A 14351-nucleotide genomic window follows, 5' to 3' on the forward strand; every position below is an offset into this window, starting at 1 on the left:
GTATTGTACACATGGAAGATGTCAATCTAGAGATTCTGTGACTTGTGCACGAGAGGAAGGAAAAGAAAAACGTCCAGGTCTTTTTTAAAAATTGTGTATCTTGTCTCTCACCCTATTGATTTCTTCAACTGTTCAGAATGTGACGGGTGAGATGTGTGTGTTCAATTTGCTATGAAAACTGGAATGAACATAGGACTTCAGTCTGCTCCCTTTTAAAAAGAAAAGGGCAGTAATTTGATAAGATGTGAGGTCAGTGCAGCAAAATTGGAATAATTGGAGGCTATTTATCCAGTGCTGATCTTGGCTGCACTGTCTCGGGAAATTCGAGCAGAATCCTGTGCATGCTGGAAATCTGGTCTGGCAGCACTTGTGGAGAGAGAACTCGTGTCAACTTTTCAGGTTAATGATCTTTCTTCAGAATAGTCTTTCTGGAGAGATGTTGAACCAAGTAGCCGAATAGGAGTGAGTGTCACATTTGCTTGTGTTTGAGCACGTAGTGGCTGGATACAGGGCAATATTTGGACAAACCTGGCAATGTGCTGCCTGCTTGGATATTATGTTGGGGAGAGAAGCTTTCAACTGGATTACAAAAACTTTGTATAAATCTCCAGGGCGTTGCTTTTTAGTAACTTTTACAAGTAGCTGGTTTGGTTGACCATTTTGCCTGCAGAAACTGCAGTTCAGAATTGAATGGAATCCGAGTACATGTATCTGATTACAGTGTTTCACTTAATCAGCTGCTGCTAGAGAGGATCTTGGGTGAAATGGGGGTTGAATGGAGAGCAAGATTATGAATCTCTCGCACGCACATCTCAATCACTCGCATGTGCACGCGAATACACATACATGGGGGCATAGGGACAGGGGGGACACGGGCGGGGGGGGGGGCATGGACACGTGTGTGCGTGCGTACGTACTGGCGATAATTCTTCATTGTTGCTCACTTGTGACTATTCTGACCTCCATATATTTTGCATTAAAATGCATCGGGTCGGTATAACCCTGATCATTTTAGGCAGGTTGTATTTAAACTCTCTCTATATAGACTAGAATAGGGCTGCTTTCTCTTTACGATAGTGTTGATATTCCTGTCCTCCTATTGACTCCCATGTTTGCTATTGTTCCCTTCAGTAATCGGCAGGGGAGGGGAACAGATATCTCGGATACAGATGGAATCTGGCTGCAAAATTCAGATCGCACCTGGTAAGCACTTGGCTGTTGAGACGAGGTTAAATTATCTTCAGTTTCTGGTTTAATAATTGTACATTCATATACCTTATACCTTCATATACCTTACCATAGTCTCTTAAAATGCACTTGTTTGTCTTAGATATTACAATTGACAGAAGCCAGAGGGTGCTTGTAGAGGGTTGTTTTTCAAACTGGAGGCCTGTGACCAGCGGTGTGCCTCAGGGATCAGTGCTGGGTCCACTGTTGTTTGTCATTTATATTAATGATTTGGATGAGAATATAGGAGGCATGGTGAGTAAGTTTGCAGATGACACTAAGATTGGTGGCATAGTGGACAGTGAAGAAAGTTATCCCCAATTGAAACGGGATCTTGATCAATTGGACCAGTGGGCTGACGAATGGCAGATGGAGTTTAATTTAGACAAATGCGAGGTGATGCATTTTGGTAGATTGAACCAGGGCAGGACTTACTCAGTTAATGGTAGGGCGCTGGGGAGAGTTACAGAACAAAGAGACCTAGGGGTACATGTTCATAGCTCCTTGAAAGTGGAGTCACAGATGGACAGAGTGGTGAAGAAGGCATTCGGCATGCTTGGTTTCGCTGGTCAGAACATTGAATGTAGGAGTTGGAATGTCTTGTTGAAGTTGTACAAGACATTGGTAAGGCCACACTTGGAATACTGTGTGCAATTCTGGTCACTGTATTATAGAAAGTATATTATTAAACGAGAAAGAGTGCAGAAAAGATTTACTAGGATGCTACCGGGACTTGATGGTTTAAGTTATAAGGAGAGGCTGGACAGACTGGGACTTTTTTCTCTGGAGCGTAGGAGGCTGAGGGGTGATCTTATAGAGGTCTATAAAAAATGAGGGGCATAGATCAGCTAGATAGTCAATATTTTTCCCAAAGGTAGGGGAGTCTAAAACTAGAGGGCATAGGTTTAAGGTGAGAGGGGAGAGATACAAAAGTGTCCAGAGGGGCAATTTTTTCACAGAGGGTGGTGAGTGTCTGGAACAAGCTGCCAGAGGTAGTAGTAGAGGTGGGTACGATTTTGTGTTTTAAAAAGCATTTAGATAGTTACATGGGTACGATGGGTATAGAGGGATATGGACCAAATGCGGGCAATTGGGATTAGTTTAGGGGTTTTAAAAAAGAAAGGGCGGCATGGACAAGTTGGGCCAAAGGACCTGTTTCCATGCTGTGAACCTCTATGACTCTCATGTAGTCCTGCTACCATTATTGTCTAGGTTGATGTGAAATTTTGATACTCTTCTGGCATGACAAATATATATTAACTCTTCAGTAGTAACACTGTGATACCAGGATTCCTCATTTCCTGTGAGCTAACTTTCCTTTTTGCACCCCTGCAAGATAGTGGAGGCCTCCCAGAAAGATCCTGCACGTTGACAGGCTCCCCCGAGAGTATAGAGTAAGTGTTGACTCTCGTCTTTAGTTCTCTTGAGTATACGTTTGACATATTAAGCTACTGTGCAATCTGTTGTATAATTTGGATTTTCGTGTATCCTCTTGTGCCTGTGTCCAGTTTCCCTCCTACAAATGCTCTTGCCTTACCGATCATCATCCCCTCCCACACCCAACGCTCTGAACGTAATCATAGCACATCACCTGTTACGATTTCAAGTTTATTTATTAGTGTCACAAGTAGGCTCACATTAACACTGCAATGTAGTTACTGTGAAAATCCTCTAGTTGCCACACTCCAGTGTCTGTTTGGTTACACCGAGGGAAAATTTAGCATGGCCAATGTACCTGACCAGCACATCTTTCGGACTTGGAGGAAATTGGAGCATCTGGAGGAAACCCAAGCAGACATGGGGAGAACATGTAGACTCCGCACAGACAGTGACCCAAGCCGGGAATCGAACCCGGGTCCCTGGTGCTGTGAGGTAGCAGTGCTAACCACTGTGTCACCGTGCCGCCCTTCTTGACACCCATGAATCTCCACCTCATGTTCTATATGGCAAAATGTTGAGCTAAATTTACCCATTGAGGAGAAGTGGGGTGTCACCAAATATTCATCCAAGACTCAATGCTCGCTGAGACCCACGATCAACTCTCCATGCTCGCTTACCTAAAGCTACTGGAGTATTATTTCCACAGCTGCATTCTTTTCATACTGGACATTATGTCCAGTGTCAAAAAGGAGAAACTTTAATTTCACTTCAAACTGGCAGAATTGCTAAACCTCTGTGCCAGATCGATTTAGGTGCTGCTTTGGTTGACCCCAGAGGGTTGAAACAGGCAAGATAAGCTAGACAACTTGTATCTACTTTCTCGCATGAATGTGCATAGTTAGCTTCATTTGAGTGATGATTAACCAAATATAAACAAGAAGGGACAAAAGTTGTCAGACAGCTGGACTGTCAAATCTTGCATGGTCTGCAGTTTGGCTCCAAGACCTGATAGATCATGGTCTGCCTCCAAGGACCTCTGCGCTAGGACAACATGTTAAATATGCTGGTATGATTTGCATATTGTTACTGCTAACTAAATAAGGGAAACAACACTTAAACAATGGTGTGACTTAGCGTAGATTTTACAATAATCTTTGCAGGGTTTATTTAAAGGCTTAATTCTTTTTTGTCAAATGCCCTTTGTGTCAAAGAATTTTAGACCATTAGATATAGGAGCAGAATTAGGCCTTTCGACCCATCATGTCTGCTCCGCCATTCAATCATGGCTGATGAGTTTCTCAACACTATTCTCCCGCCTTTTCCCTGTAATCTTTGATCCCCTTACCAATCAAGAATCTATCTATCTTTGTCTTAAACACACTCAATGACTTGGCCTCCACAGCCTTCTGTGGCAATGAATTCCATAGATTCACCACCCTCTGGCTGAAGAACTTCCTCCTCATCTCTGTTCTAAAGGGTCGTCCTTTACTCAGAGACTGTGCCCTCGGATCCTAGTCTCTCCTAATGAAAGCATCTTTCCCACGTCCATTCCATCCAGAGCTTTCAGTATTCTGTAAATTTCAATGAGATCCCCCCCTCTCTCATACTACTTTACTCCGAGTACAGACTCCGAGTCCTCAGATGCCCCTCATACGTCCTTATTAATTACCTCACTAATCTGGTAATGATGTGCCATTTCTAACACAAAAGTTGGTAACAGCCATGGCACCCTTGTTCCTGATGTTTCCGAGCAATATTTTCCACTTCACACTTCCTGCCCTCTGCCGGTGATGCATTTGAGAGATGCATGAGGATTGTGGTCGCCTCTTGTTCCTTCCCTCCCCTTTCAAAGGACAAGACAGCACCGGTTTCTGTCTCCACCTGGCAGGAAAGGTAGAATTGAGAGATTTGAGCTGTTAATCCATGTCCTGTGTTCCAGCACAATAGAGTGCTGGTGTGCTGAAACCCCAAACTGGGGATATTAAGCTCTCAAAGCTATTTGCCTGAAATGGACTGAATTTTTCTGGAACGTAAGTAATCAACAAACTCTCTTAAAATTTTGACCAACGAAAATTTCCAACCAGCTAACAGAACTAAAAGATCATGGCTGCATTGTTCTGGCACTATGGCATTCCTGTGGAGTATTTTGTTGAATGTAATTTAATTAATTCAGTCATGCAAAATTGTTTGAATTGTATAGTTCTGGGCTTTCAAGACTGACTTGTCTGATCACCATGATGTGCTGGTTTATTAATCAGAGAAGCGAAAAGACTCTTAGGACAGATTGTGGATCGGTGTCGGAACGGACCTGGTTTTCACAATGACATTGATAGCTCCAACAGCGCTATACAGGAAATCCAAATCCCGGCTAGCAAAGTAGGTCTCGTCATTGGCAAAGGAGGGGAAACCATTAAACAACTGCAGGTAAGAGAAGTCGGTGACAATATGGTGGAGTCACTTTTATTTCACATCCTTCATTGCTGCAAATGTGTTTTGTGATCTCAATATCTGAAAAGTTATCGAACCCAGCAGTTTACTGGTCCAACTTTCCTCTATTGTGTGCCAAACATTCTAGATAGACTGATGCATTCTGACAGTTACCTGCTGTTCCGAATTCATTTGCACAGTAATATATCAGCAAAGTACTGCAGATGCTGGAAATCTGAAATAAAAGCAGAAAGTGCTGGAAAATCTCAGCAGGTCTGGCAACATCTGTGGAGAGAGAATAACCATGATGTGGAGATGCCAGCATTGGACTGGGGTAAGCACAGTGCCAAGTCTCTCAACACCAGGTTAAAGTCCAACAGGTTTATTTGATAGCACCAGTCACAAGCTTTCGGATCACTGCCCCTTCATGAAGGGGCAGTGCTCCGAAAGCTTGTGGCTGGTGCTACCAAATAAACCTGTTGGACTTTAACCTGGTGTTGTGGGACTTCGTACTGAGGGAATAGAGCCAACATTTCGGGTCCTGATAAGAGTCCATTCAGTGTTGTGATCAAAGTTGCTTCGGTGCATTGGCACTGATGTGTTAGCAGGAAGTTAAATTATACGAATAAGTTTTTAATTTGCGATGTTTTAAATTCAAATTGCTTTCATGAGTGACGCATTCCCAGTATTTTACCAGTGATATGTTCAAGTATTCTTTGAACTCGGCCTGTTTGGTAGAACATTTACCATCTGCTTTTTAAAATATTTCCATTGTACAAAATGTGGGAAGTTCATGCACCAACTGTTAACAGGATCCACACTAGTTGAAGTCAAAAGTGAGACACAAGAAGCTTTCCTTGCTGAAGGACTTCATTGACTTAATTCAGTGTTAGCACTCCTCACTTCCACCCAGTGTCCCAGCTATCCTCGAGTGATATATATGTATTCAAATACACATCACCTGTTTCCCTTAACAATGTAATTGACATTAATAAACCCTAACAATTTAATTGATAAGACATTGACAGAAACCATTATGCTGCCTTGAAATTCTGCTCACAGCTGTCCAGTATTTTCACTCCATATGTGTCCATGCTCTATGTTGTGGGCTGCGAAGGCATAGCCCATAAAGTTTCACAGGCTGCAAAGAAACATTAAATCAATGTTGTAAAGCACCTTAGTTAAACCACACTTTGAGGTACTCTGAACTGTTCTGGTCTCCATATAATAAAAATGATATAGAGGCACTGGAGAATGTTCGTAAAACATTTGGATGATTCCAGAACAACAGGGGGAGGCATTGGCCTCGTGGTATTATCACTAGACTATTAATTCAGAAACTCAGCTAATGTCCTGGGGACCCGGGTTCGGATTCCGCCACGGCAGATGGTGGAATTTGAATTTAGCAAAAAATATCTGGAATTAAGAATCGACTGATGACCATGAAACTATTGTCGATTGTCAGAAAAACCCATCTGGTTCACTAATGTCCTTTAGGGAAGGAAATCTGCCGTCCTTACCTGGTCTGGCCTACAGGTGACTCCAGAGCCACAACAATGTGGTTGACTCTCAGCTGCCCTCCAAGGGCAACTAGGGATGGGCAGTAAATGCTGGCCAACTGGCGTCACCCGTATCCCATGAATGAATTAAAAGCAAAAACTACATCCAACTCCTCCATGAAAACATACAATGTTTTGGCCTCAACTTTCTTTGGTAGAGATTTCCACAGGCTCACCACTCTGGTTGAAGAAATTTCCCTTCATCTCAGTCCTAAACGGTTTACCCTTAATCCTCAGATTCCAACCCCTGGTTCTAGACTCCCCCACCATCGATAGCATCCTTCCTGCATCTACCCTGTCTAGTCCTGTTAGAATTTTATAGATTTCTGAGATTCCCATTAATTCTTCTGAACTCCAGCGAACATAATCCTAACCGCCTCAGTTTCTCCTCATACCTCAGTCTCGACATCCCAGGAATCAGTCTGGTAAACCTTCACTGCACTCTCCCTAGATCAAGCACATCCTTCCTTAGGCAAGGAGGCCTAAACTGCGTGCCCTATTCCCGGAGTGGCCTCACCAAGGAAGGCGCTGTATAATTGGAGCAAGACATCCCTGCTCCTGTACTGAATGAGCCATACAAAACGGGTTCACTTGCAGCTTGCTCTTCACAGTTGCAGATACCTGAAGGTGCTCCAGCCGGATTGCTCACTAATGTCTGTTTGGAACTTGAGAGTTTTCCTGAGTGCGAGGTTACAGACTTCCAGTCTAATTATTGCTGAGCAGTCTTTATTATCCTTGCAATAGTTATAAACATGTATTCATATTGGAGGAATGCAGTGTTATTGTATTCCTGTGCAATGAGGATCCTTTGGATAGGTACAAATAAGGCTGATGACATTTAAGGAAAATCTCAAGGTGGGGTTAAAAATGGGCCTTGCGCCTCATTGCTTCATTCAAATATACCTTTGGGTATTTGTTTCAAAAGTTTCTGAAGTAGGGAACCCTTCCAAATGGACTTCACTTCACAAGCATCCGAAATAGGAGCAGGAGTAGGACATTCAGCCCCTCGAACCTGCTCTGTCATTTAGTAAGATCATGGCTGATCTGGTTGTGACCTCACCTCCACTTTCCTTCCTACCCCCCATAAACCTTTGTTAGTCAAGAATCTGTCTCCCTCTGCCTTAAAAATATTTACTGAACCTACCTCCACTGCTCTCTGGGGCAGAGAGTACCAAAGACTCTGCGCCTTCTAAGAGGAATGAATTCTTCTCTTCTCTGTTGTTCCAAGAAGCATGCACGCTGCATCGTATGTGCCCTACCTTGCAGGACCCTCTGGTCAGCATTTTCAGTGGGAAGCCAGGCAAAGGGAAGGGGAACCACCGGCAGCCCAAATGATGTCCTATTTTAACAGCCCAGAAGTGGAAATACAAAGTTAGCAACCCAGCTCGAGATGTCGGGCGCCACCTCAATCTTTGTAAACACGAGTCTTGAGAGTGCAATTGTCAGCTGAATGCGTGAGAATGAGGCAATCTTAGCTTAAGTGTGAGTGTTTGTACAGCTAAACTTCACCCCACTTGTTCGAGGCTGTCCAAAAACTATGTAGCCATACTTGTAAGTATGCAAAAGAAGTCCTCTTGAGGAGAGGGTGGCAATGCTAACTTATTTATTTTGTTTGAAAATGCGATTTGTAGACCGTGAATAGAACCAGGAGAACGTACTTTGTGCCAGTGCAAAAAAACGTAACTTGTGTAAGTTTTGAGATTGAAAGAACACTGAATATTCACAATCCTTGAATTTGTCTTGTGGGGAAAATCGTTGTATATAATTTGAATAGCGCTCGGTCAGAGTAGAAATTATGATATAGTTGATGTATGCAAACCATATTGCATAATTTGGTACATTGAGCTGAATTTTACTGTGGCTATTTAGGCACATCATGAAACTTCATAAGATCACCTGTATACTTCTCAGCAATCCTCTACTGGGAAGTTACCTATTCAGTGATCACTTTCAATGACAATTGCATTTCCTTTCATGGCCGATAAAGTGTTCAACCCACCTATCCCTTAAATCCTGTACAACTCTATCCCTTAGAGGGTAGAGTGGTTAGCCCTGCTGCTTCACAGCTCCAGGGACCTGGGTTCGATACCTGGCTTGGGTCACTGTCTGTGTGGAGTTTGCACATTCTCCTCGTGTCTGTGTGGGCTTCCTTCGGGTGCTCCGGTTTCCTCCCACAGTCCAAAGATGTGCGGGTTAGGTTGATTGGCCATGCTAAAAATTGCCCCTTAGTGTCCTGAGATGCATAGGTTAAAGGGATTAGTGGGTAAAATGTGTAGGGATATGGGGGTAGAGCCTGGGTGGGATTGTGGTCGGTGCAGACTCGATGGGCCGAATGGCCTCTTTCTGTACTGTAGGGTTTCTATGATTCTATGATTTCTATTGTTGAAGATCAAAAGGCCCATAACCAGAAATGCAAACACCCCTGGCTAAAGTTAATTAGGTGACCGGGCCAAACGAATGTGTTAAGTTTTTGTGTTAACCCGATTGCTGGAGTGTTAGTGTCTACACGTTGGAGCATGATCCTTTTTTTCCTCTTCTTCAGGAGAGAACTGGTGTAAAAATGATAATGATTCAGGATGGACCACTTCCCACAGGTGCAGACAAACCACTGCGGATTACAGGAGATCCTTACAAAGTACAGGTGAGTTGACCTCCATATCCCTCATTGAGATAACAAAAGAGCTGATTAGCACATGATTCCTGTGTAATTTATCCCAGTGTACCTCGGTATATGCACAATAAAATCGTGTTTATCTAACTTGACACACAGTCTTTGTGCCGAGTGCTCAGGGGCACACTGACTTTGTTTTCATTGATAGCCAGTGCCATTTCTAACTTGCTTACCAGTTCACCATGTCAGTGCTGACTTTGCTTTTCACTTGGCAAGCAAGGTGCCAGAGTTCTGGGAGAGTAGGCACAGTTTTATTTCTCATGCCAGGTTGGTATGAACAAAACTGCAGAGACTAAAAATCTGAACTTGGTACAGAATGGCAAACCTAGGTGGTTCAGCAGCTGAAAAGATAGCTTGATGTGTTGGCGTAAATGCAACATCCTTTGTTTCTTTATTCCCAAATTATATCCATGGAAATTATTTTGCATGGAATTTCCCCAAACTCCACCACTACGTTCCTGTGTACGCACTACACAGCTGTTGGTACATTGCATGCAAGCACAAAAGTCCTCCGATATAGAAAGATATGCTGCCAGTCCCCCTCAATTAAGCAACCTGGACAGGCTACAGGTACATAGACCAAAGAGGTTGCTTCTCTTGATACTGAGATTGTATCAGCTGTACACTTTTTTTTTCCTATACATGTATCTCACATCTAATTCTACTTTACCAGGCTGATTCCTGGGATGGCAGGTCTGTCATATGAGGAGAGACTAAGTCAGTTAGGATTATAGCTATTGGAGTTTAGAAGAGTGAGAGGGAATCTCATAGAAACTTTAAAAAATTCTAACAGTGTTGGACAGGGTAGATTCCAAAAGAATGTTCCTGATGGTGGGGGTGTCCAGAACTGGGGGTCATAGTTTGAGGATAAGGGATAAACCTTTAGGGCTAAGCTGAGGAGCAGATTCTTCATCCAGAGAGTGGTGAATGTGTGGAATTCACTACCACAAAATAATTGAGGCCAAAACGTTGTGCGATTTCAAGAAGAAATTAGATACAACTTTTGGGGCTAAAGGGATTTGTTTGGGGGGTTGAGGGGAGAGGCAGGATCAGGATATGGCCCGCTCCTTCTAGTTTCTATGTTTTCCTCTGCTTCCATTTGCCTTTTAAAAGCAGCCATCTAAATTCCTCTATAAAAGAATTGATGGATTCTGCCTGAACGTCTTGTGGCAAGCAGTTTTACATGTTACATGTTAGCTGTCCTCCAAAGAAATTACAGGTCAAAAATCCTTTTTCCATACATACAAACGCGCCCAAAAACCAAACTCTTTTCGAAAGACTATGCAGTTAATTTGTATGTTAATAAATCAATGTCATATATTACACTGTGTAATAAGTGTTAGCAAGTGAAACGTAGTGTGTTTGTGTTGGCGAATGGCGAAACAACGTCGCATTTGTAGACCATAGCTCACTTAGACTGTTCTAATGCAAGTAGACCTAGGCTTACTGTACATAGGTAGTTCCGCAAATTGAAAATATTTAAATACCAAAACACAATCAGCCCCATAGGATTCGGATAAAGGATACCCGACCAATCTTTCTTGTGTCTCTAATTATTTATAGAACATAGAACAGTACAGCACAGAACAGGCCCTTCGGCCCACGATGTTGTGCCGAGCTTTATCTGAAACCAAGATCAAGCTATCCCACTCCCTATCATCCTGGTGTGCTCCATGTGCCTATCCAATAACCGCTTAAATGTTTCTAAAGTGTCTGACTCCACTATCACTGCAGGCAGTCCATTCCACACCCCAACCACTCTCTGCGTAAAGAACCTACCTCTGATATCCGTCCTGTATCTCCCACCACGAACCCTATAGTTATGCCCCCTTGTAATAGCTCCATCCACCCGAGGAAATAGTCTTTGAACGTTCACTCTATCTATCCCCTTCATCATTTTATACACCTCTATTAAGTCTCCCCTCAGCCTCCTCCGCTCCAGAGAGAACAGCCCTAGCTCCCTCAACCTTTCCTCATATGACCTACCCTCCAAACCAGGCAGCATCCTGGTAAATCTCCTCTGCACTCCTTCCAGCGCTTCCACATCCTTCCTATAGTGAGGTGACCAGAACTGCACACAATATTCCAAATGTGGTCTCACCAAGGTCCTGTACAGTTGCAGCATAACCCCACGGCTCTTAAACTCCAACCCCCTGTTAATAAAAGCTAACACACTATAGGCCTTCTTCACAGCTCTATCCACTTGACTGGCAACCTTTAGAGATCTGTGGATATGGACCCCAAGATCTCTCTGTTCCTCCACAGTCTTCAGAACCCTACCTTTGACCCTGTAATCCACATTTAAATTTGTCCTACCAAAATGAATCACCTCACATTTATCAGGGTTAAACTCCATTTGCCATTTTTCAGCCCAGCTTTGCATCCTATCTATGTCTCTTTGCAGCCTACAACAGCCCTCCACCTCATCCACTACTCCACCAATCTTGGTGTCATCAGCAAATTTACTGATCCACCCTTCAGCCCCCTCCTCTAAGTCATTAATAAAAATCACAAAGAGCAGAGGACCAAGCACCGATCCCTGCGGCACACCGCTAGCAACCTGCCTCCAATCCGAAAATTTTCCATCGACCACCGCCCTCTGTCTTCGGTCAGACAGCCAGTTACCTATCCAATCGGCCAACTTTCCCTCTATCCCACACCTCCTCACTTTCATCATAAGCCGACCATGGGGGACCTTATCAAACGCCTTACTAAAATCCATGTATATGACATCAACTGCCCTACCTTCATCAACACACTTAGTTACCTCCTCAAAAAATTCTATCAAATTTGTGAGGCACGACTTGCCCTTCACGAATCCGTGCTGACTATCTCGGATTAATCCGCATCTTTCTAAATGGTCGTAAATCCCATCCCTAAGGACCCTAAGGATGTATCGATCATACATTTCTGCCCTTTAGCAGTCTCACCAATCTGTGGAGGCAATCATGGGGCACAGTGGTTAGCACTGCTATCTCGCCAGGGACAGGGGTTCGATTCCTGGCTTGGGTCACTGTCTGTGTGGAGTTTGCACCTTCTCCCCGTGTCTGTGGGTTTCCTTCGGGTGCTCCGGTTTCCTCCCACTCTCCAAAAGACGTGCAGATTAGTGCATTGGCCATGCTAAATTCTCCTTCACTGTACCCGAACAGGTGCCAGAGTGTGGCGACTAGGGGATTTTCACAGTAACTTGATTGCAGTGTTAATGTAAACCTACTTGTGACTAATGAATAAACATTTAAAAAATCAATCCGTACCATATCCGCATCTTGAAGGCCTTGAAATCTGGGCAACCTCCTTCTAGTGCAAAAAGTCTAATATCTAATCTCTCTTCATAGTTGCAATCCTCCTCAATTGGGTGTCAAAACCTGTGCAATACTGCAGTTGCAGCCTTGCTAAGGTCTGGCTAATTCATTCGTCCCTTGAGTTTATACTCAAGTCTGTAGATTAACAAAACCAGAAGTTTTGTTTAGCTTTTTTTCTGGCCTTATCTGCTTGTGCTGACACTGTTAATGACCTGTGTGTGGATATACAGAGGTTCCTCCATTCTGTTTAAAATCTCAACCATTTCAGTAGTGTTGTTTCTTTCAAAATGTACTCGCATTTTTCTGATCATAGTTTGACCAGAGAGACTCACCATGGATTTACAAAAGAAAAACTTTTCTTGCCAAATTTATTCATCTTGCATTGATGTAATTGGTAGGGTAAATAAAGGAAGATGAAGTTCACTTGTATTTCTAAAGGATGTTTGATAAGGTGCCCATAAAAGTTTAATACTCAGGATATGGGATCATGAAGTTGGGCATAATATATTAGCATGCGTACGGATTTGGTTAATGGATAGGAAGCACAGAATAGGGATAAATGGGATGTTTTCAAGTTGATAGACTAACTAGTGGAGTTCTGCAAAGATCAGTCTGGGGCCTCACCTGGTTACAGTCTATGTCAATGAGTCTTATGAAGAAGCTGAGAGTAGTATATCTACGTTTTCTGTCAATACAAAGCTAGGTGGGAATGTAAGTTGTGAGGGCAGAGGCTGCAAGGATGTATGGACCTGTTAACTGAAAGGGCAGTAAGGTGACAGATGGAGTATAATGTGGGGGAGTGTGAGGTTATTCACTTTGATAGTAAGAATAGGAATGTTTTAAAAGGCATGAAACTTCTCAATGTTTGGGAATACTTGGGTATACTCGTACCAGAAGCACAAAGTTAGCATGCAGGTACGGCAAGCTTAGGAAGGTGAATAGCATGTCGGCCTTCATTGAAAGAGCATTGGAGTACAGGAATAAGGAGGTTTCACTACAAACAAAGAGTTTTTGGGAGAACCCACCTGTGGTACTGTCGTGCAGTTTTGGTCTTCGTATCAAAGGAAAGAAATACTTGGAAGGTGCTACAGTGAAGTTTCGCACAATTGGTTCCAGGGATGAGATGTAAATTGGGCCTGTGCTGTATGGACTTTAGAAGAACAAAAGGTGATCTCATTGAAATATACAAGATCCTGAGAGGGCTTGACTTTTTTTTTTGAAGTTTATTTATTGGTGTCACAAGTAGGCTTACATTAACACTGCAATGAAGTTACTGTGAAAATCCCCGAGTCACCACACTCTGTCGCCTGTTCAGGTACACTGCGGGAGAATTTAGAATGGCCAATACACCTAACCAGCACGTCTTTCGGACTGTGGGAGGGAAACCAGAGCATCTGGAGGAAACCCACACAGACACTGGGAGAATGTGCAGACTCCACCCAGGCAGTTACCCAAGCCAGGAATTGAACCCGGGTCCCGTGATGCTAACCACTGTGCCACCATGCTGCCCCCAGCATGTGGGGGAAGACAGAGGTTGCTTCCTCTGGCTGGGGAATCTAAGATACTGGAGCAGTCTTCGGATGGGAACCAGTCATTTAGGACTGAATTTTCTTCAAGGATTGTGAATGTTTGGAATTCTCTACCCCGGAAGGTTGTGGATGCACCATCATTGAATATACTTAAGCTGAGATAGATTTTTGATATGTCAGTGAATCAAAGGATATGATGAATGGATGAGAAAGTGAGTTGAGGCAAAAGATTGGCCATAATTGTACTGAATGGTAA

At 43.3% G+C, this 14351-nt stretch overlaps 1 protein-coding gene across 15 annotated transcripts in view; it reads left to right on the forward strand.

The window, feature by feature from the left end:
- fubp3 (far upstream element (FUSE) binding protein 3) overlaps nt 1-14351 on the forward strand; it is a 126724-nt gene that overhangs the window by 49221 nt on the left and 63152 nt on the right. For all 15 annotated transcript variants that reach the window (XM_078226362.1, XM_078226354.1, XM_078226356.1 and 12 more), the window contains exons 5-8: nt 1132-1203; nt 2564-2621; nt 4866-5031; nt 9136-9234. In XM_078226362.1, coding sequence (XP_078082488.1) covers nt 1132-1203; nt 2564-2621; nt 4866-5031; nt 9136-9234 — 395 coding nt within the window. The remainder of the gene's footprint in view (nt 1-1131; nt 1204-2563; nt 2622-4865; nt 5032-9135; nt 9235-14351) is intronic.

The sequence above is a fragment of the Mustelus asterias genome, chromosome 13 (genome assembly GCF_964213995.1).
Source record: "Mustelus asterias chromosome 13, sMusAst1.hap1.1, whole genome shotgun sequence".
NCBI lineage: Eukaryota > Metazoa > Chordata > Chondrichthyes > Carcharhiniformes > Triakidae > Mustelus > Mustelus asterias.